At 40.0% G+C, this 24,477-nt stretch overlaps 1 protein-coding gene across 1 annotated transcript in view; it reads right to left on the bottom strand.

Moving 5' to 3' along the window:
• Positions 1-400: 400 nt before the first annotated feature.
• Positions 401-24,477, bottom strand: part of tbc1d32 (TBC1 domain family, member 32) — a 53,148-nt gene continuing 29,071 nt past the window's right edge. Inside the window, exons 24-34 of the mRNA XM_010883008.3 lie at positions 14,520-14,642; positions 13,746-13,854; positions 13,181-13,274; positions 10,200-10,325; positions 9,285-9,368; positions 7,636-7,705; positions 7,096-7,211; positions 6,319-6,473; positions 5,188-5,328; positions 2,813-3,001; positions 401-739 (exon numbers count right to left, since the gene is read on the bottom strand). Of these exons, the coding sequence (XP_010881310.2) occupies positions 620-739; positions 2,813-3,001; positions 5,188-5,328; positions 6,319-6,473; positions 7,096-7,211; positions 7,636-7,705; positions 9,285-9,368; positions 10,200-10,325; positions 13,181-13,274; positions 13,746-13,854; positions 14,520-14,642 (1,327 nt within the window). The 3' untranslated portion in view covers positions 401-619. The remainder of the gene's footprint in view (positions 740-2,812; positions 3,002-5,187; positions 5,329-6,318; positions 6,474-7,095; positions 7,212-7,635; positions 7,706-9,284; positions 9,369-10,199; positions 10,326-13,180; positions 13,275-13,745; positions 13,855-14,519; positions 14,643-24,477) is intronic.

Below are 24,477 nucleotides of genomic sequence, written 5' to 3'. Positions count from 1 at the left end.
TGTTGGAGAAACCTAAGGCTTTAATGATCTCATTTATTATTCAGAGGTGTTGGGATCAGATGGTCAGGCTGATTTATTAATGAGGGTTCATCATATCAACAAGCCTCCCTCTCCCTGGTCATCTCCAGCAGACCCACAACATAAAGCTACTTGGTAAGCTAGAAGGCATGCATGCAGACCCCACACTGCTCATTATGGTTTGGAGCTTAGCGTCCGTCTAAAGGAGAGGCTGTGCAGTCATTTGCTGAGTAGAACCAGATGTAGAATGTGTAAACAACTAGTCATCATATTGTCTAAATGGTTGAACTGGATAGAAAAGTCCAGTGGGGTTACAAGTAAATAATAGTTGGGAAAATATTCATAACATTTTAAGACACCTGAAAATAGAAAATAGAAAAGACACGGAACAAATGTTTATTACTATCAATTACATAATATTACACGTTTTGATGTCGGTTTTCTTTTACAGAGAGAATTCACAATCCATACAACATGACATTTGGGACTCCCAAAGCACACACAGGCTAATCCCTTCATGGGAAGCATTTAGCTTCCTAATACCTGTCCTTGTCCCAGTGGACGCAGCCTGGTGAGTGAAGTCTATGGTGTCTCAGCACTGCTAGTGGATTCTCTGGGAGATATTCTTCATGTCTGTCAGCACCATTGTTCTGTAGCTCCGCTCAAGGCCCTCCATGTATTCCAGGTAATTACTCACTTTGAAACCTGGGATTGGCTCCTCCTTATGGGAAACACGGGGGAGAAGGAACGCAAATACTCTGGTTAGGCTTTGGGACCAGCCCAGTGTTGGCTGTGTGTGTGTACAGTATGTGTGTGTGTTTTTGTATATGTGGTGGTGACATAGTAATATATAACCAACAACAACATGGAATTTAACAACCAATAGCACACAAAGTGCAACCAGACTGTGTCACATAGCTTGTCTGATGTACAACGACAGTTCCACTAAGTAGACAGAGGCCAAAATGCAAGGGACAAAAGTACAACGTAATTGCGCAATTTGTACAGTAGTCAGCAACTTAATTTAAGACAATGAAAACAGAGAATAAGATGTTTACAGGTTCATTGGAAACTTATTGTGCGCTGTAAAAGCATATTATATTTTAATGCTTTGGTTTGAATTTAAGAGGGTCCAGACTGAAGGAACTCATTACTATTATGTTTGATATTGGAGGGTAAGTAAGTCAATAACTGAAACTGAAAACAAATACTGCCAATCATTTTGGAGGTGATGCAAAGAAAAACAAAAAGCAAAAGACTGAACTAGTTGGTGTGTCATAATCCCCATAAAATGAAACACAGACCTAATTTGAAATGGATCCAAGCATCCCCTATAGAAGACATGCATGCTGTAATAACACAACAAGCATCCCCTATAGAAGACATGCATGCTGTAATAACACAACAAGCATCCCCTATAGAAGACATGCATGCTGTAATAACATAACAAGCATCCCCTATAGAAGACATGCATGCTGTAATAACACAACAAGCATCCCCTATAGAAGACATGCATGCTGTAATAACACAACAAGCATCCCCTATAGAAGACATGCATGCTGTAATAACACAAGAAGACCCTGTCAAACTGCAGCAACCTTGTACTAGTTCATATGATTTGCATTTTAAAGATTTACTAACAAGATGTTTTCCTTTTATGATACTTAAACAAAGACACATATAGGAACGTGATTGAACTGTAAAACTCACAGGGCTGAACTGACATACAGATATGCAACCTTAACCCTAAAGATTCTAGGCATGTTCACACACTGTTTTTGAACAACCACTGACGACACATTTTTCTTTAAGGTGTTATAAACTACATTTCTGTGTTATAATTCTAAACGAGTAAAAATGAAAAACCCTGCGGCTGGATTCAGGCTACAACATTCTCTGTTTTTACATGATATATGATAGTAGCAGAAACAGGTAGCTAGATTGGATTAAACTTTATTGTCATTGAATAGCATGAGTACAGTACAAGCGTACAGTACTGTACAATGAGCACAGTACAGTACATAGCAACAATATGATGAATAATATTTTATAGTTATGTTAGCATATCATAACCTAGTTATGATAGCTGCTGAAAAGGAACACATTTTACTGCTTGTATGCCAAATATCATGCAATGCACAAGTCTATTTTGCATGTGTTTTATATTCTGACAGAAATATATTCTAAATAAATAGTACAGTTACAAAAGCAGTGTAATTTTCCAGAATCTTCACCACAAAAAATTGAAGTGTGAAATAAGAATTCCTATTGAAAGTTAAGTACCAAATGTAATGTAGCCTTGCTCTTAGTGTTACTGTGAGAGAGGTACGCGGGGGCGGAGATGAACATGTTAGAAGGCCCTTTAGAAAAAGTCTCAGAGCAGTTCTTTATAAAAGCCCAAGTCAAGTCAGCTGAAAACCTGTGGCAACACTGCATAGTGACAGGCAATTTCTTTTGAATTTTGAGGAACACAGACAGGCTTTATTTTCCATTTTGTTTCATGTAACATCTGAGTCGCCGACAATACTTTCTCACTTTGTGTCTTCCTCCATATCGAGCCTGCATACTGCAATTGTGACAAATAATTTTTCCATTTCCATTTTTAATTCAGATGAAATACAGATATACTCAGCAAGCGCGGATATCTCCGAAAATCCAAAAAACCCACCTAACCGTCTGCCGGAAATGGTCCACGTGTTGTGGAATGTGTGAACCTCAATGAGCGTGCCAACTTTCCAAGATGACCTGAAGACAACTAGGAGTGTCCAGGCAACAGACCGACCGACAGATTTACCTTGAGGAAGACCTGCAGGTCCTGGTTCTGCGTATGCTGCAGGATCTCCTGCTGCAGGTGTTTCAGCACGGCCACACACATGTACACCTGGTAGTCCGGCCCCATCACCACACAGGTGGACACATAGTGGCAGATCTCAGGCCAGTCCAGGTAGTTCCAGAAACACTGACCCAACCACTGCAAACACATCTGTGAAACGAACAAACCAAAAAAAACATACACACCGGATTTACACTAGGAAATGACACAGGTAAAGGGACCATATTACTGGTTATGAATTTAAACTAATCAACATAAAACTCTGAGAGTTTTATGAGGTCTGTTACGTGCTCCCTGTCCTCGGGCTACATTACCTTGCAAGTTTGACACTAACCATAATTAACTGTCTTGTTCCTCTACTCAAGGTACTGAACCAAGCAGAAGACAACCATGACTTAGAATGCATAATAGAATACAATTAAGCTCACATTTTGCATTACATTAAAGTAAGGACAACTTTGTATGACTTTATTTTATAAGAATAACAGATCTATCCTTGAACCATCAGAGTATGTTAAGAAAACAATTGTCTCTTTAAGCTGTTTTCAATGACAATATTTTGATGGAAAGAAATGACTTTCAACTTGAACAGTTGAACTTCTACACTGCAATTTACTTTGTATGTTTAAAGTCTCTGAGTATATCTCCTAACACCTCCAAATGATGTTAGCAAAGGTGTAGCAGGAATTTCAATAAGGCAGACACCCATGTCTTCAATAATACATTGAAGACTTAATTTGAACGTCACATACATACATCATTCCTAATTCTACATCAGTACTGAACATTTAGAAATCACACCACATTTAAAACATAGTCACCAAAGGTATAGGGACAAGTGTTTCTGTTCAATCAGGTCTGTACGCTTGGGTCTGCCGAGTCTGTCCAGCTTCCTCCCACGCCATCGGATCCAACTCACCACCAGGTGGTGATCAGTTGACAGCTCCGATCCTCTCTTCACCCGAGTGTCCAAGACATATAGCCGCAGGTCAGATGAAACGACAACAAAGTCGATCATCGACCTACGGCCTAGGGTGTCCTGGTGCCACGTGCACTGATGGACACCCTTATGCTTGAACATGGTGTTCGTTATGGACAAACTGTGACTAGCACAGAAGTCCAATAACAGAACACGGCTCGGGTTCAGATAAGGGGGGCCGTTCCTCCCAATCACGCCCCTCCAGGTGTCACTGTCGTTGCCCACGTGGGCGTTGAAGTCCCCCAGTAGAACAATAGAGTCCCCAGTCGGAGCACTTTCCAGCACCCCTCCCAGAGACTCCAAGAAGGTCGGGTACTCTGCACTGCCGTTCGGCCCGTAGGCACCAACAACAGTGAGAGACCTATCCCCGACCCATAGGCGCAGGGAAACGACCCTCTCGTTCACCGGGGTAAACTCCAACACATGGCGGCAGAGCTGGGGAGCTATAAGCAAACCCACACCAGCCCGCCGCCTCTTACCATGGGCAACACCAGAGTGGTGAAGAGTCCATCCTCTCTCAAGGAGTGTGGTTCCAGAGCCCAAGCCGTGCGTAGAGGTGATCCCGACTATCTCTAGTCGGAACCTCTCAACCTCACGCACGATCTCAGGCTCCTTCCCCGCCAGCGAGGTGACATTCCACGTCCCTAGAACTAGTTTCCGTGTCCAGGGATCGGGTTGCCCGATCCTCTACGCACCGACCCCTTATGGTACCTCCTGCAGGTGATGAGCCATACCGGGCGACGTCACGGTCCTCAAAATGTTTGCCATCATTAAAGGGTTTTTGAACCCACAAAATACCCTCAAAATAAAAGCACAGAATCTATATAACCTCCTTGTTTGACTTTAAATACCAGTTGTTTGATTATAGAGCCAAAAGAAGAAAAACAATATTCACTGTCCAAATTCTTATGCAGGGCGCACTATATATTATGTATATTATTATAAAGTGTTTTACACCGAATGAATGACTTTAAATCTACATTGTAAACTCTTGAGCTTAAGAGACTATTTGGCTTTAGTTCCTGTTGACACATTATGTCTGAGATGACAGTCAGCCGGAAGAATATGGAGTCAAAAGAAGATGAGATCAAAAACAATATTTTGAAGGTGAACTTTTGGTTTGGACGTGAAAGATTCCGTCAAGGGAACGAAGTACGCTGAGAGCAGGAGGATTCTGCAACCTCAGTTCAGAACTTTTATACAGGGAATGAGTGTCACCTTGAGTTAAACTTATTTAAGTTTAATGTTTCATGAAAATAAGGTCTAAACTAGTATACTCGGAGTGTCCATTTCATTATAACATGATTTTGTAAGTCCCAGTAGAAAAAAAGAAAAAGGATGGTGGGTGATATTGTACCTGGGAGGGGGTAAAACCAGACATCTTGAAGGCAGAGAAGACCAGAGGCACCTCTTTCTTCAGCAGCATCTCTACATAGTGTGTTGTACATGAGTACACTGGATAGATGCCAGACTGAGCAATCTCAACAGGGAGGTGAACCTGTATAGCAGAGGAAGATTTACAGAGCATAATACTTTAACTAAAAAGGCAAGCTCTGTAGGTTAATAGCTAAACTTGCCAAGTGTGAAAGTGAAATGCAGACATTAACAGACAGCTGCTTTGTGTGATTTTCCCTCTTCAATTTCCTCAAAACAACAGTATTTTCAGAGCCCAATGCTTCTGGAGAATGCAGTATATGCAGTGTACTGTGTGTAAATGCGCTACAACCCCTTAATTACTTGCCCCTCCATTCTCTTAGGTATTTACAGAATCAACCACATACAATTTACAGGCTTGGGCCGCCTCCATTTAGACATTCCCCCTAATCTGCAACATGGTGCGCTAACTCCCATCTGTCTGCATACGTCCTGATTTTCTTGCACCGCTGATCAGATGGCAGAACTGAGAATTGTAATCCGTTTTACAAAGTTGTCCATGGTAGCATTCCCGATTTCCAAGACATACTCTTTCAGCTGAAACTCCATTAACTGCAGCATATTCACCATCATCTGCACTGAGAGATTGCCGTTTCCAAATTTGATGGGGACAATGGTAATGACTATGCCCCCGTAATCTCATCATATTCACCATTTCCATAGAGGAAACATGAGGTACTAAGAATCCCTAGACTGCACAGATACAAACGATAACGTAACACCAAACTTGTATATTTGGCTTATGATGCATAAATGGGGGCGAGAATATTAACATTAAAATGCAACTCATCTTTCCAATGTACGGCCATACAAATGACAGCATTTCATAACAATCTAAATGCAGCAGGATTCGGCGGACGTGCCCACCAAATGAAAGGCTTGTTTATCTCCCGGCATACTTTCGGTGTCCTCCTACTTGATTACTTCCTAAGCTTCATGCAAATAGAAAGCAGGGAGACACAAAAGAGGGGTAGCGGACAGAGAATGCAGCGACGCTCCACTGTCAGCCCGAAAACCCCCGGTTAACGCTCCCTTTCTGGCCATCTGGACTCACCGATTTGTGGAGTCTGGCAGGCCAAAGGAAGGCCGATGTGAGCAGAGTGGAGAGGTGGAGGAGGATGCGGAGGGCTCTCTCCACGTCTCCAGCCACGATAAGGAACACAGTGGAGAGGAACCAGTCATGGCCGGGGTAGTCTCCCTGCAAAGTATCTGGTGATGCAGAGTCAAGTGGAGGCTCGGACAGGAAGCAACATCTGGGCCTTCTTGCTAGGCAGGTTAGCGTTTAGCGCAGCGAGTGCATGGAGTGGTTTTAAATGCTCCAACCTCAACACTAAAACCCATCACAACATTCCCTGCATTGGGGAGAGACCTGACTCCAGAACAAGATCCGTGACAAAAAACACCAACCTCTGTTTGACTGGATCTCCCCATGGCACCCCAGCAGAACAGCCAGGCCAGGGAAAAATGTCATCACATTTTATGGCACACCACAGATCAGTCTCAGCAGGCAGCATGAGGGAGGGGTCCAAGACTCTACACAATTTCTCAGCTCACTTAATTTGATTGACAGACAAGTACCATAGTGGAGTGGAAGCAGCCAATCAAAATGATAAACTTATACTTCTCAGCCTGGGCAAATGTCATTTTCTGAAAGCTTCTGACTGCTCATGTTGTGTATTTGGAGAAAATCATCCCTGTTTTTGTTCCTATTTTATCAGATAGGTGTACATTTCTTAGATAGAGGTAGATTTATAGTTTTGGAATTGCTTGTGTGGGTTTAGTCAGTCCCTTTGTGATTCATGCGGTTGTCATACATAGCTGATAAGGATACATAGGGTTGACTTGAGTCTGGCTTTCTGTTGTGAGAGGAGCGCTTGGCAATGTTTCATCAAAAGACAGAGGTCCTGCTCAGAATCTTCCCTCAGTAACTTCAGATATCTCCCATACCTGGAAACAAAGAGAACGACTTAGCAGGGCTCCACCTATCTTATGGTGACACATCACAAAGTCAGAAGGAAAACATTCAGGTTCCCAGATCACACTGACTCATTAAACATGATGTGGCGTACAATCAGAACAATTAGAGTTAATGGAAGGATATCATAAGCCCAAATGAGCCTTGTTTAAATGCTCATCTCTTCATTAGCATAATGCCAAAAGACAATATGCGATATCTTAATTGAGTTCATTGTAAGTTTACGTCTCTAGAACATCTCTGTTATACCCCTGATCACGCTATAATTCAGCAATAATTGACTTTTTTGTTATCTTTTTTGGCCGTTCAGTGCCCTCTCTGAGAAAGTATCTGGTGCTTACAGGGGGTGGGGTGGGGGTTGGGGTGTAGAAGACCTTTAGGATGCAGACAGCATACCTGACAGAGGCCTGAATCCCCAGCTGGGCCACAGGCGACAGGGTGCATGTCTTTAATCCACTCTCCAATGCTATAAAACAGGCAATAAAGGAGCTGAACATTACCAGGGGTTTACACGTTTGCACTCAGCAGCCATCAACACAAATTTCATTTCAATGACTGCTGCAAAGCAACCGTGGCTTTGGCAAAGCTCACTCAGGCAACAAAACGAAACTAACCCTAACTAATCTTGCCTCTGAGTAACACATTGCAGAGACGATCAAATGAGCAATCTGTATTCATCATAGACACCAATACATGCTTTAATTGAGAGAATGACCTTGATGTGAGTAAAGAAAACCTAGAATCATTGTGGCAGCTTCATGGATACTACTCCACCCTCCATATTAATATCATTGAAGTCCACTTTCTGATTGCAATTACTATCTAATAGAGACAAATGGTTTCTATCTCCTGTCTGCCATTGTTGCTTCTTGACAGATGAGTCCGTGAGAAACGTTTGGGAGAAATATGGAGGAGATCACAGGGTTAAACCTCCAGCAAATGAAAGACACTGAACAAAGTGCTGAGCCTGTTGTTACGTCAATCACAAGTCAGGACAGAAAAGGGGAAACAAAGCTGAACCGTATAGACTATGACAGCTTCTCCCCTGATGGGCCATTTGGCAAAAGGAATAACTTAATAAAGGAAATACCTTATGCGGAGATGGAGAGCGTGAGAAATGGTTATCTTGACTTTTTCAAGTTTATCTTGACTTTTTCTTTGATTCACTGAAATTTATGAGCTACAGCGTTTATGCCAGCTCTGGCGGGTTTGTCTCACACACAAAGACTCCAGTATGTGTTTGCTCGGAGTTCAATAAATGAAGCAAGAAAGGAATATATTCTGAACATACAGTGGGGCAAAAAAGTATTTAGTCAGCCACCAATTGTGCAAGTTCTCCCACTTAAAAAGATGAGAGAGGCCTGTAATTTTCATCATAGGTACACTTCAACTATGAGAGACAAAATGAGAAAGAAATCCAGAAAATCACATTGTAGGACTTTTAATGAATTTACAGGCCTCTCTCATCTTTTTAAGTGGGAGAATTTGCACAATTGGTGGCTGACTAAATACTTTTTTGCCCCACTGTACATGCTATTTCTCCAGACGTCATGACTAAAACACCAAGAGAACTAAATTATGAATGACTTAACTTACACATTTAATAATATAATTCTACAAAGACACAGATGCCATGAGCCAGTAGTAAGTGGCCAATAATACATTTAAATTACAATATTTAGGTTTGGATTATAATTTAAGTATCAGACAGATTTTTTCCTAACATGTCCATACAGGTGACAAGACTCATCACTAATTAAAACACAGTTTTAACTGACAAATGTGTAATTACTGAGATGGTGAAATAAACATATCTTAAATGCAAAATGTAAATGTACAGCAGTTTCATGTATAATAAAGAAAAGGTCTGCATGAGTAAGTTTATCTAAAATTAAAGAATAATTTTCACAGAAAGTAATAGGTCTACTATCATTTATATGTGTTTTTTTTTTATATTTGCTGAAGCCCCTCCTAGGCCTAGCTGTTCACCCATGGTCCAGTTCCACAGACAGTCCAGGGGCAGATAATGTTTCCCTCACACTGACCTTTATAGTCTGCAGATGGGAAGAAACGCTTTGATGGCGAAGCGGAAAGGTAGAACACAGCCTGCTCCAGTAGATCAGCCAGAACTGAGGAGAAGGCAGGAAACAGAGGGAGCTTTTAGGAACATCACAGAGGCCTTTGAAAAGATATTTATCTTCAGTGGTGCATCAGGCAAGTACAAATTGTGCTTCCTTTAATGTACACCCAGCCGGAAAAATGGGAAGGTAATCAAGCATCTTGTTCATCTATATGAAGAAACAAAGCTCTGGAGAGACAATTCATTTAATTTTGAAGCAAAATCTAAGGCCTTAATCCTGGGTGTTTCTTTGTCTCTGAATAAATATGAAATCAGGAAGTATTATTCTGCGAATCGCAATGCCTTCACAACCAATAGAAAGGAAAAAAGGAACATTCAGAGGAAGCAATTGGAAACACAAAATGAACGTAAATTGTGGTTTCAATGAAAATCAACAACCAACAAAATAAAAGTCCTCAGAGAGCCCGTAGACACATGACAGCAAAGGCAACGTTTATACTTTCACAATTCCCAGTTATAGGCAGTTTTCTACAGTTCAAAATGTATTATTATTATTAGTAGCATATCCATTAATGGCAAGAACATCGAAATGACGATATAGGGATTTATTCTGAACTAACTATCAGAAGTATAGATCTGAGTGTGTTTTTACCATAAGACTTGTTTTTACTAGATTTTCAGGTCTCGCAGAATGGCTATGTTTAGAGTATTTTAGAAGATACATTATTCAAATGCACCGGGTTTAGCCATAGGTGTGAGTTTATAACTCTGTAAGCCATTAATGACCAGAGTAATTCCATGGCATTACAAGCTGCCAGAATCTTTCCTGGTCAGACTATGTTATCCATAACCTCATAAAACCGTATCAGGTGTCACCTACCATTTCCTGAGACAATGTTGGACTTAGTGGTCATTGCTTTGCAGTACTGTTTCCTGCAGGTATCCATCCAGCTCCCATCCTTCTCTAAGTCCTTGGAGGATGCCAGGAAGGCAGTTATCTCAGTGTCTATAGACAAAATATAATCCTTACTGAATCCCACATGCAGATATTCACATTCAACTCCAGAATAATTGGCACTCTTGAAAAGAGAAAAAAAGCTATATATAAACTGAGTACATTATCGACATTTTATGCTAAAAATATGTTATGAACAAATATATATTATTTAACACTTAGTACAAATGTTTATGTAAGCAATAGTATTACTTAAATAAACATTTATATAAAAAAAGTAAATATGTTTAATGTCAAAAAGACAAGTGTCAAAAGGAATGACACCCCCTAAGAATTCTTATCATCAAACAAAATAAAATTACTATTTACATTTGAAAAATACAGTGCCTTCATTTTTTTCCATAGTCAGGTCTTTGCATTTTAGAATATTTTTGTCAATGAATGTTGTCAGATCTTCAACCTAAACCTAATATTAGATAAACGGGAACATGACTGAACAAACACCACATTTTCATACTGTTTTGATTCATTTATTAGCAGCACTGACTACAACCAAATGCTTCTTGTACTTATTGATCTTTCCAAGCACTGTGGAGGAATTTTGAAAGCTGACCTTAGATGAGACGAGTGAAGAATTGAGATCCCTGGATGTTGTTCTAGTGTTCTTTGTAACTTCCTGGATGATTTCAAAAGTGACACAAGCACCTAACGCTGGTGTTATTCTTATTCTAAAAGGTCGGACCAAAGTCAATGTAACAAATGTGCACACTGCAGAAAACCAGATTGGGAGAAAATACTTCTTCACATCACTGTCTCTTACTGTGGCCTTCCATTGTTTCCTGTTCTACGAGTTGATACATTTTAATTCATTATGTAACACATAGTGAGGAAGGACTTGGGAGACAGAAGAGCCACAGTTAAAGAGTTACATAACTTGGATGCATCTTGACGTTACCAGATCTCAGAAATCTAACATGTGACGACGCCTACATTCAAATTGCCTTTTGGCCATGGCTCCCGGAAAAAAAACTTATTTATTGAGATCAACCAAAGCATTTGGTAAGATTCAATATGTTCTCAAACAAATGACAGGAAAAGGGTCAGGCTCATTTGCACATACACAAGAGTGCCAAATATATTTTTCCTTTTGCATTGCAAAGAGAGCATAGCCAAAAAGGCAAGTGAACTGTTAGTTGAGAAGATGATCAAAAACGTATGGGAGACATGGGTGTTTGCAGGGCATGACAGAAAGAGGTCCATAACATGTCAGGTAGTTTGTTGAGGCCACACCTCCAGCCTTAATTCTGGTTTTGAAAATAACCCAAATAGGTTAGGACACACCCTCCAACCTACACTGCTGCTTTGTACCCTAAGAATTACTAAAGACTTGTAAAACTGGGCCCAGTGTCTACATTGAGCAACTCTAGCCTTCATCTCTAATGGCAGTCAATTGGATGATGTTCCTAATCAGACTCCACATTTCTAAATACCTTTTTTTTCAAGGGATCTACAGTATCTCACAAAAAAGTGAGTACACCCCTCACATTATTTGATTATATCTTTTCATGTAACAACACTGAAGAAATGACACTTTGCTACAATGTAAAGTAGTGAGTGTACCACAGTGTAGCTTGTACAACAGTGTAAATTTGCTGTCCCCTCAAAATAACACAACACACAGGCATTCATGTCTAAACTGCTGGCAAATAAAAGTGAATACACCCCTAAGTGAAAATTTCCAAATTGGGCCCAAAGTGTCAATATTTTGTGTGGCCACCATTATTTTCCAGCACTGCCTTAAGCCTCTTGGGCATGGAGTTCACCAGAGCTTCACAGGTAGCCACTGGAGTCCTCTTCCACTCCTCCATGATGATATCACGGAGCTGGTGGATGTTAGAGACCTTGCGCTTCTCCACCTTCCTTTGAGGATGCCCCAAAGATACTCAATAGGGTTTAGGTCTGGAGACATGCTTGGCCAGTCCATCACCTTCACCCTCAGCTTCTTTAGCAAGGCAGTGGTAGTCTTGGAGGTGTGTTTGGGGTCGTTTTCATGTTGAAATACTGCCCTGCGGCCCAGTCTCCGAAGGGAGGGGATCAAGCTCTGCGTCAGTATGTCACAGTACGTTGGCATTCATGGTTCCCTCAATGAACTGTAGCTCCCCAGTGCTGGCAGCACTCATGCAGTCCCAGACCATGACACTCCCCCCACCATGCTTGACGACACACTTGTCTTTGTAATCCTCACCTGGTTGCCGCCACACATGCTTGACACCATCTGAACCAAATACGTTTATCTTGGTCTAATCAGACTACAGGACATGGTTCCAGTAATCCATGTCCTTAGTCTGCTTGTCTTCAGTAACTGCTTGGCAGGCTTTCTTGTGCATCATCTTTAGAAGAGGCGTCTACTCACTTTTGTTGCCAGTGGTTTAGACATTAATGGCTGTGTGTTGAGTTATTATGAGGGGACAGCAAATGTACACTGTTATACAAGCTGTACACTCACTACTTTACATTGTAGCAAAGTGTCATTCTTCAGTGTTGTCATATGAAAAGATATAATCAAAAACGTGAGGGGTCTACTCACTTTTGTGAGAGACTGTACATATTGAAGATAATTTTTTTTTATTGAGTGCTGTTGAATTGAAAAACTGTAAATGAAAGGTAAGCATGATTTAACAGGAGGATTATTTGTAGCCAGCTGTGAAATTGGTGCTGAATAAACAGCATTGTTCGGGAGACCGTTTTCCCGGACCCCGACTTCCCAGCTCAGCCAAACTCTTATGCACACTTCAAACAGCAAACTATTAATTGACCTAAATGCCAAGATATTTCTGCATGAATAACACAAATATCATGGGGACGCACCGCAGAAGCAAATGTCAACGTTTGGAATGAATTCTTACCCTGTTCACCCTGGATTGTCTTGGGGAGATCTAGAATGTAACACTCAGGCAGAGGGTATGATGAAAACATTGGCCATGGATAAGGGTCAGGGCCCTGAAAGAGAGGATCATTAGGACAACACATTTCAACAGCCTTACGTATTTCATATTACTGACACGCCAAAATAGTGAACTGTGTTTTCTGAAAACACCATCAAATAATGTAAATGTGAATTATTCTATGTTTAAAGATTTGGAAAATAAACCATGACATGAAATGGGGGCATGGTTAACCTACCTGATGCGGTGTACTCTAAATGTTAATGAGGTTTTGTTTGCTCATCCTTATTGTCTTGTCCGTGCTTTTTACATTAATCAAATACATGTTGGTTTTAAAGCACATCTTTTCAGGTCATATATTGTATTATAATATTATAATAAGCCTTAAAACAGGTTACCTGGTTACCATAACTAAGTAAGACATGCAGGTGATGGTATTTAAGTGAGGGGTGATAACTGAAATTTAGAAAAAATCTGTAGACTATAATTTGTGTAAGGGCGTGGGGGGGTGTATAAGAGCAATGACCTTCTGAAGGGCCCTAGGGGGCAGTCTCCTCTCTGACGGCCCTCCAATCACACTCATACGCACCAGGATATGGTTCCTCTCTACAGATAGACCATCAATTATGAAGTCTCTGAGTGTGGAGTAGATGGTGAAAGGTGAGAAGGAAAAACAATGGAGAGGACAAGAAAACAGGTTATCACCACTCCAGAAAACCTCTGTTGCGCATACAAATTTATCTGAGACCGGACAAGTCGGAGTCTTTCAATTCATGACAAGACGCAACATTGGGTATGTATTGAAAAGCTATTTGGGAAATGGCTTTTGCTTACACTTTCTTCATTAAAATGTAACAGGCCTAATTTGCTCCAACATTGTGGATGTGCTTTATCACGCACTCAAAATAGTTTCTGGTGAGTTAATGTTGTGAAAATCTAGAACTGCGCCATTACTTCAGATACAGGGCCTCTCAAAAGTATTTACCTCCCTTGCACTTTGACAAATTTTATAGTGTTACAGCATGATTTTTTTTTTTGCCACTGATCAAGAGAAAAAGTCTATAATTTCAAATTTGCAAAACCTCCTAATTAGACCAATACTGTCAGGAATCAATGAGTGCATGTAGTAACATCATAAAATGTAGAAAAACTCAAGGGGGTGAATACTTTTCTTAAGAGCTATTTTATATTATGGAGCATTTCTTAGAATACAGTACAATAAATACAAAATGCCCGAAATGGTGGAATCACAGCCTGTCATAACTTCATGAGACACAAGATAATAAAACAAAATAAGTACCCTTTACCAGACGATGGATCTAAGTTGTTGTCCTTCTGAGATTGCAGCAACATGTCAGAAACTTTGTACTGGGACTCCAGAAGTAGTAGCGAATCTAGGTTGCAGCACATTACACACAGTAATCTGAAAGTACACAAAAATATTAACAAATTGATTTCTCAAGGACATACAGTGGGCAAAGGTATACTGCAGGATGGACATAAAGATTGTTTGCTACTTACCAGACAGTGAAATAATTAATTAACGGCATATACATGGCTGTTACAATGTTTTTGTAATAGTTTTCTTTTCTGTCAGTTTCAAAAATAAATGTTCAATTTCAATTTATTTTCAGTCAGTTTCCAATCTTTTCTAGGTAGTTTTAGTTAGTTTCTATTTTAAGTCATATTTCTGTTTATTTATATATATAGTTACGTTTCAAAAATGTTTGGGTTAAACCTTATTAGAGGACAGTTGTCTGCTCCATGCTTAGACAGTATACTTATCAGGTCCACCAATCCCAAATAGCTAAGAGAAATTAAATGCATACATTTTAAAAGCTCAGGTCTTAGGAGGTTAAATAAATTCAGATTTTATGCAACTACATATGTATATATCTCGATATTCTATATTTTATATATATCTATCTATCTATCTATCTATCTATCTATCTATCTATCTATCTATCTATCTATCTATCTATCTATCTATCTATCTATCTATCTATCTATCTATCTATCTATCTATCTCTATCTATCTATCTATCTATCTATCTATCTATCTATCTATCTATCTATCTATCTATCTATCTATCTATATATATATATATATATATATATATATATATATATATAGATAGATAGATAGATAGAAATATCCATTGGGGTTGAAAACTTTTGAGAGCCACTGTAAGTCATTGAGCACTCACTTGTCCAGAGCAACTTACATTACTGAGCGCACATTGCGCCAGTAATTGTGCTACGCTAACAAGACTTAACTTGAATAATTTCCAAACTATAAAAAGAGACAGAACAGTGGCATTGCCAAATTTTTTCTGTGTAAGTCACAAAAAAAAAGAATAATTACAAAAAGAAAAATGTATGTCTTGCAGTATCCTTTTAAACATTTTAAGAACGACCCAACCATTTGATTTACTGTGCTTGTTCTGGAAACCTATTGGGTCTAGCTGTCTACAGAACTGTAATGTATGACATGTTCTCTTTTTCCCAGGTCTTATAAAAGCTATAAATTGCTTCTGGTAGCCTGCCTTATTGCCTTGTATATCAACAGAATCCACAGAGGGCCAAGCCAGAGTGCTTTGCATAATAGGGAGAAAGAATCCCTAACTGAATTGTGGGTTCGGCATTAGCGCAGCAGTTGTGAGAGTAATAAATCATTAATGCAGATCCAGGAGAGATGTGACGGGGACATTGTGTATCTGTGGAGGATATGGCCGACATAAAACAGGTTGGTGGTAGTGAGCAGTAAAATATGATAACCCCCGGGTGTTATTGTTAAGTGACATTATTAGCCATTCCCTCTCTAATGGCTAATAATGACGGGATTTACTACCAGTGTTTGTTCACATCAGCCTGGTTCTATTGCATTGACAGTAACACAATCCTATTGCCCGGGATTCGTGCAGAAACAAGACATTCACAGCCAAGTGCTCACGTATTTCCATTGCAGCCTGCGCTTTAACCCAAAGACCAAAGCAATATTGGGACACTTGGAGCAATTCTAGACAGAACTGTTAGAATACAGACAGCAGCAGTGCATGTCTGTTTTTTGTAAACAGGAAGAAAGAACAGGCCTAAAGCAGTGAGAATTCTACCATTCAAGTCATTAACTGCAAGTGAAATATATGGTAATACTTATTAATATATGGTTACTCATTATGATGCTATCATAACATGCAATAACAACTGACATAAGTTGTCATAGCCTTCAATAATATTGTCACAACACCTTCATGACACCTACAGTGGGGAGAACAAGTATTTGATACACTGCCGATTTTGCAGGTTTTCCCACTAACAAAGCATGTAGAGGTCTGTACATTTTATCATAGGTACACTTCAACTGTGAGTAACGGAATCTAAAACAAAAATCACATTTTCAGATTTTTAAGTAATTAATTTGCATTTTATTGCTTGACATAAGTATTTGATACATCAGAAAAGCAGAACTTAATATTTGGTACAGAAACCTTTGTTTGCAATTACAGAGATTATACGTTTCCTGTAGTTCTTGACCAGGTTTGCACACACTGCAGCAGGGTTTTGGGCCAACTCCTCCACACAAGACCTTCTCCAGATCTTTCAGGTTTCAGGCTGTCACTGGGCAATACAGACTTTCAGCTCCCTCCAAAGATTTTCTATTGGGTTCAGGTCTGGAGACTGGCTAGGCCACTCCAGGACCTTGAAATGCTTCTTCTGGAGCCACTCCTTAGTTGCCCTGGCTGTGGGTTTCGGGTCGTTGTCACGCTGGAAGACCCAGCCACGACGCATCTTCAATGCTCTAATTGAGGGAAGGAGGTTGTTGGCCAAGATCTCGTGATACGTGGTCCCACCCATCCTCCCCTAAATACGGTGCAGTCGTCCTGTCCCCTTTGCAGAAAAGCATCCCCAAAGAATGATGTTCCCAACTCCATGCTTCACAGTTGGGATGGTGTTCTTGGGGTTGAACTCATCCTTCATCTTCCTCCAAACATGGCGAGTGGAGTTTAGACCAAAAAGCTCTATTTTTGTCTCATCAGACCACATGACCTTCTCCCATTCCTCCTCTGGATCATCCAGATGGTCATTGGCAAACTTCAGACGGACCAGGACATGCGCTGGCTTGAGCAGGGGGACCTTGCGTGCGCTGCAGGATTTTAATCACTGGCGGCGTAGGGTGTTACTAATGGTTTTCTTTGAGACTGCGGTCCCAGCTCTCTTCAGGTCATTGACCAGGTCCTACAGTTTTTGCCTTCTCACCAAGCTGCTTGCCTATTGTCCTGTAGCCCATCCCAGCCTTGTGCAGGTCTACAATTATATCCCTTATGTCCTTACACAGCTCTCTGGTCTTGACCATTGTGGAGAGGTTGGAGTCTGTTTGATTGAGTGTGTGGACAGGTGTCTTTTATACAGGTAACGAGTTCAAACTGGTGCAGTTAATACAGGTAATGAGTGGAGAACAGGAGAGCTTCTTAAAGAAAAACTAAAATGAGAGCCGGAATTCTTACTGGTTGGAAGGTGATCAGATACAGTGGGGCAAAAAAGTATTTAGTCAGCCACCAATTGTGCAAGTTCTCCCACTTAAAAAGATGAGAGAGGCATGTGATTTTCATCATAGGTACACTTCAACTATGTTGACATAATTAGGAAAAGAAATTCAGAAAATCACATTCTAGGATTTTTTTATGAACTCATTGGTAAATTCCTCTGTAAAATAAGTATTTGGTCACCTACAAACAAGCAAGATTTCTGGCTCTCACAGACCTGTAACTTCTTCTTTAAGAGGCTCCTCTGTCCTCCACTCGATACCTGTATTAATGGCACCTGTTTAAACTTGTTATCAGTATAAAGGACACCTGTCCACAATTTCAAACAGTCACACTCCAAACTCCACTACGGCCAAGACCAAAGAGCTGTCAAAGGACACCAGAAACAATATTGTAGACCTGCACCAGGCTGGGAAGACTGAATCTGCAATAGGTAAGCAGCTTGGTGTGAAGAAATCAACTGTGGGAGCAATTATAAGAAAATGGAAGACATACAAGACCCACTGATAATCTCCCTCGATCCGGGCCTCCACGCAAGATCTCACCCCGTGGGGTCAAACGGTGAGCAAAAATCCCAGAACCACACGGGGGGGGGGGGGGGGGGGGGGGGGGACCTAGTGAATGACCTGCAGAGAGCTGGGACCAAAGTAACAAAGGCTACCATCAGTAACACACTACACTGCCAGGCGTCCTGCAGTGCCAGACGTGTCCCCCTGCTTAAGCCAGTACCCGTCTAAGGTTTGCTAGAAAGCATTTGGATGGTCCAGAAGAGGATTGGGAGAATGTCATATGGTCAGATGAAACCAAAATATAACTTCTTGGTAAAAACTCAACTCGTCGTGTTTGGAGGAGAAAGAATGCTGAGTTGCATCCAAGGAACACCATACCTACTATGAAGCATGGGGGTGGAAACATCATGCTTTGGGGCTGTTTTTCTGCAAAGGGACCAGGACGACTGATCCGTGTAAAGGAAAGTATGAATGGGGCCATGTATCGTGAGATTTTGAGTGAAAACCTCTTTCCCTCAGCAAGGGCATTGAAAATGAAACGTGGCTGGGTCTTTCAGCATGACAATGATCCCAAACATACCGCCCGGGCAACAAATAGTGGCTTTGTAAGAAGCATTTCAAGGTCCTGGAGTGGCCTAGCCAGTCTCCAGATCTCAACCCCATAGAAAATCTTTGTAGGGAGTTGAAAGTCTGTGTTGCCCAGCGACAGCCCCAAAACATCTCTGCTCTTGAGGAGATCTGCATGGAGGAATGGGCCAAAATACCAGCACCAGTGTGTGAAAACCTTGTGAAGACTTACAGAAAACATTTGACCTCTTTCATTGCAAACAAAGGGTATATAACAAAGTATTGAGATAAACTTTTGTTATTGACCAAATACTAATTTTCCACCATAAGGTACCAATAAATTCATTAAAAATCCTACAATGTGATTTTCTGGATTTTCTTTTCTCATTTTGTCTCTCATAGTTGAAGTGTACCTATGATGAAAATTACAGGCCTCGCTCATCTTTTTAAGTGGGAGAACTTGCACAATTGGTGGCTGACTAAATACTTTTTTGCCCCCACTGTATGTCTTGCAATAAAATGCAAATTCATTATTTAAAAATCATACAATGTGATTTTCTGGATTTTTGTTTTAGATTCTGTCTAAATTACAGACCTATACATGCTTTGTAAGTAGGAAAACCTGCAAAATCAGCAGTGTATCAAATACATGTTCTCCCCACTGTATGTAGACTTGTTGTGAAAAATGTACAATATATGATACAGCAGACTGTATCATATATACAGTATTTACATATACAGTATGACTGCTACATAAACATGCCATAACCCAAAGAACTACTCAAATCAAAGTACTCAGACAACTTGTAAATAAATTGAAAACATGAGCATAACATTTCCAATGCTTTTTACTGACTTACAGTTCATGAAAGATAACCATCAAAAGAACGAATCAATACCTGCGCTCTATAGATTTCACCCATCACTGGGAATACATATTTGAGTGTTCGGAAAGTTTCTGGCTTGTTTTATTTCAGCTTATGAAACATGGGACCAACACTTCTCATGTAATATTTTAACAAAATCAGTGTAATAGCTATGTTTATCCAGGAATGTTTGGTAATATTGTTTTAATATAGAAGTCTGGAGTGTAGCTACCAGAATGCTGTTGCTGATGACTGTGATGAATTCAGGTGCAGATTTCAGGAAAAGTGAATATGATCAGAATCAGTGTCAGTATCCGACTCTAAGATTATGTAGTGTACTGCACAAGACATTATCAGTGGGACTGATACTGTAATGATTATGATCATATTCAGTAATAATGCTTCCTGACAGTATCATAAAGTTTATTTGCCGTATCTGATCTATCTTTTTTGTTATGTTCATTTACAAGTTGTTTGATTGAATGACTTGCCTTGGGTAGCACATTTTGTGGATTATGACACGTTGAGGTAGTGTCATAAATGAAAAATATGTCATAACAAGTTACTGTAACATATGTGTCATGACAAATATTATGACAGGTTATGACGTTCAGTCTGCGGCTCTTAAATGCTATTACATGGTTATGAGAGCGTGAATGCACAAATTCTAAATGCTTGTCCTGCATTTATAGAGTGCCAAGTTCCCTCTTTGTTCATGCAATTACAGGTTCTGATGAAAAATGGTAGCAAACATACTGCTGAGACACTTGTGAACATTGAATAAAACTGCACAAGAAAATTACACAGCTGCAGCGTTTTGTCAACAGGAAGCCTTCTTCCTCCAAAACAAGAGTCCAAATTGATCCAGTTTGCATATTTAGTGGCCCTGAACAGGTCCCACTCAAGAGGGTGTAGCTCTGGCTCTTTCATCGGTAGTCTCCACCAAAGTCCTACACTCCCTGAGAAACAAACACTGCCTTGCCCTCCCTCTGACTGGGGCGGCCATCTCAAGATTCATTTGACTTCAAAATCTAAGAAGCCTCTGGCAGAGAACAAGTACAAACGCACACTGCTGAGTGTTCACATACTTACAGAGCCCTGGAGGTGACATTGACAGAGATTTTATTTTTAAAGATGCTCACAAATTATAAAACATGCAAAAAAAATGTTTACCTGCTCACAGTGGGCTAGGGCGCCTTGGGCAAACCCATTTTCCTTTCCGACCAGGCACCCCCCACAAATCACACAATATGGACGCAAGTCAAAATAATCTTCTACTTTCAAAATATAATTATGTAGGCTATTTAACCTACCAAAAAAACAAAAGCATAATGTTAGTGTTTGGTGCTTAAATATTTTAGACTAAATCTGATGACGTTATCCAGCTAATGCTAGCTTAGATTACCTAGCGAGATAAATAGCCCAGTTAAATCGATAATGTTAGGTAATGTAATAACCAAATGCTATTCTGGAGGTATAATCCAGTTAGTTGTCCTGTCTTGCTTATCAAAATTGACAAAATGTACAATTTCAAATTTGCTTTATGAATGTAATGTATCCACCAGGTTGGTACCAATATTAATGATATTTTTGGCACTAAATGGGGAATACAATAATAACAAATGGCAGCAAGTGAGGCATTATGCTCCATAACTTTGGAAGTGAACTCAATTACTGTGAGGTTAAGGAATAGAAGATCTGAAGCCCATACCCACAATGCAAATATAAAAAAAGGCATTGCAGTAGCATAGTTCCTTTATATTGGAGTTGAAAGCTGAGCTTCCCATTAACATGGAAAATATATATGAAATAAATCCCAACTCATAGGCTACAATATGTCATTTTCACATTCAAAATCTATTAACATTGTCATCTATCTTCTAAGGATCTGTCACTCACAGCAGAACAAAGTCATTTACAGTAATGGAATACACAATATTGGACAAAGTAGCTCACTAAACGACGTCAAGTAAACAAAAGTAAAATAATATGGACTCAGAAAAGTCTACATAAAATAGACCTAGATTGAAAGCAGGAACAATAATGTCTAGGGACAATTCACAAATGATTGAGCTAGAGACAGAAAGGGAACAACTTGTGATGAATGAGCGAGGCATACAGAGACAAGGGTGTCTGTCTGAGGAATTGTGAGCGGAGTTAGAGTGGCTTGTTCTAATCCAATCATGGCAGCAAGCTCAACTGATACAGCGGAACATGCCAAAACAGTTGTTTGCAGCAAACCTCTTTGTACACCCTGTTTGAGTGGCATTACAAAAACCTCATCACAAAATAAAATAATCTACTCCTGTCAATTGTGAGCAAAACAGAATTTTACAATGAGATTACTTTTTCATAGAGGGCAATAATTACTTTATTAATAATTTATACATGTGTAAGTGTCTCATGGCAATGTGTTTGGCCCAGCAGCAAGAATGTAATGCCAAACTGATGGTCCGTCACAGAGCATCTCCAGCTCAGGGAGAGCTAGCATGACCCCAGTCAAACTAGCATGACTAGCCCTGCAGAAGCCACGTTGCGTGAGGCTGATAGAAGAACACAAGTCAGTGGCTTTCAGACTCGCGGGTAGAAACAGGGCCTGGATGATGCCAACAGAGAAGGCCACTTGATTGGAGGAATGGAGGATAGGAAAAAGGATAGGAGAACAAATACAATAGTAAACCAACAAATGTACTATTTCAAATGACCCCCCTGTTGGCTATATTTACCTTTTTTATTAAATGCCATTTATCTTTACATTTGTGATTTGTTCAGTGACGGAATCAATCTCAGCTGTGCTGTTTTAGCATAGGGCTAACTGTATTTGGTTACTTGATAACCCATACCTTAATTATGGGAACATTTGTTGAGGTATTACACAATATTGGACAAACTGTCATAATTGGGAATTACATCTCGACACATCAAATTTGGCCTCTATTTATTAATTACAATTGGGTTACCATAAAATAATCTATTTAATGTCCAAAGAAATTGAAGACCCACTAGTAACAACTGACTGACATACTGTAGATGAACCTTTGTAGCATTTCAGTGACTTTTGCTTATGAGCTGTTAACAATTAATTAAGATGCATTGTATGTTAATTGGCTGCAATTCTAGATGCAGCTCAAAATCCCAAACTAAAAGTATTTTTATAATGCAGGATTTGAGAGCAAGACATCCCATAATCGCCTTGTTCCAACCATGCTAATGTTTTGACCTCTGGGGAGAGGTGGGTAACCACATCATAATGGATCTATACTTATAAGGGCCTTTTGCTTCATTTAAAAACTATGACCTTCCTCGAGATTTCTGCAGATGATAGGCTAACACCTCCCTGCATTCTAAAATGCTAGACCCTTTGTATTGGATGGTGCTTCAAAATGTGCCTAACATCAAGCAAACTTGCATCTCGTCTGTACAACAAATTTCGATCAGTCTACCCGCCCTTCAAAGATTTGTTCAAGGCAAAAAAGAAGGAAGAACTGGGTACTACAATTCCTTGGTCAGATTGGAAGGATGGCTTGGAGCCGTGCATTCATACTTGTTTAATCGATTCCAGACTCTGTCATCCAAAACAAGCACAAACATTCTGAGATCAGGCTAAGGTCTACATCAACAAGGAATGTGTCAGAGTGCTCGTGTGTGTGTGAGATTGAAAGAGGGAGAAAGAGTGAAGAACAGTGGAAGATATATACTCCTCACTGTTGCCATTCCTTCTTGCACTGGAGGAAATAATCTATATTCCCCCTCAGTCACATCACTGATTTATCTGACTAGCCTAACTGTCATTACGTTAGATGGGTGAGAACATTCAAAACACAGGTATATTACACAGTCAGGAAAGATTTCTCAATATGTAAGCCTACGCATTTCATTTCCAAATGAATTAGCTTTGTGCAAAATGTGTGTTTGGGAGGCAATGTTTAGCCTGTTTGTAGTCCTGTACAACACCCTGTCAGATTTGTGTGTGTATGCGCCTCTTTTTATGCGTTGTCCCCAATCGTTTATTCACCTGTTCCTGAGTTAGTTGCTGAGGCTGCCTCCTATCAGTGTTTGCAGAGACACCTTAAAAGAATTCCAAAACAAAGAAATGATTTCCCCACACTGTTTATTCTTGAGAAGTGATCTGGCTTTCGCTTTACATTTTTCTGTTGTTTTTCACATGTTGTAAAATGCAATTACTCAATGCAACTATAGTTACATAGGCAATATTTGGACATTTGTGAACAGCCATCATTAACCACAATCAATAAGGCACAGACAATTAAGAGAGCAACAGCGTGATTCAAATAATTAAAACATTGATAGAATCATTTTCAAACCTTTTGCTCCCAGACCTCAAAGATGTGGTTGTTCAATCCTAAAATCATTTTTGAATCTCAGCAGTTTTCTAGAAGAAACGGTCCATTATTTGAATGCAGCGCAAGGGTGCCATGACAGTACATAGCCAAAAGCAACAAGACCATGTTTTATAAAACAGGAGAAAGTTACATTTAAGCAATAAGGCACACAGAGTCGTGATATATCGCCGATACACTGCGGTTAAGAGCTGGTCTTGGGCAAGATGCATAGTGGAGTGCCTGGACAGTGCTTGGTATATTGGGAATATACAACAAAGCCCCTGAATACCTTACTGCTTTTAAAGACTGGTTACCAACGCAATTACAGCACCAAAAAGTTATCTGATGTTATAACTGTATTATATGGTCTCAACATTTGGAATTCAAACCAAAAATATATGCTATTTTGTAGAGATTTCAATCCAGAAC

This window comes from Esox lucius, chromosome 18, assembly GCF_011004845.1.
Source record: "Esox lucius isolate fEsoLuc1 chromosome 18, fEsoLuc1.pri, whole genome shotgun sequence".
In the NCBI taxonomy this organism is placed as follows: domain Eukaryota; kingdom Metazoa; phylum Chordata; class Actinopteri; order Esociformes; family Esocidae; genus Esox; species Esox lucius.
Note: the sequence above shows the minus strand (reverse complement) of the source record. Positions and strands in the feature narration are given on the sequence as shown.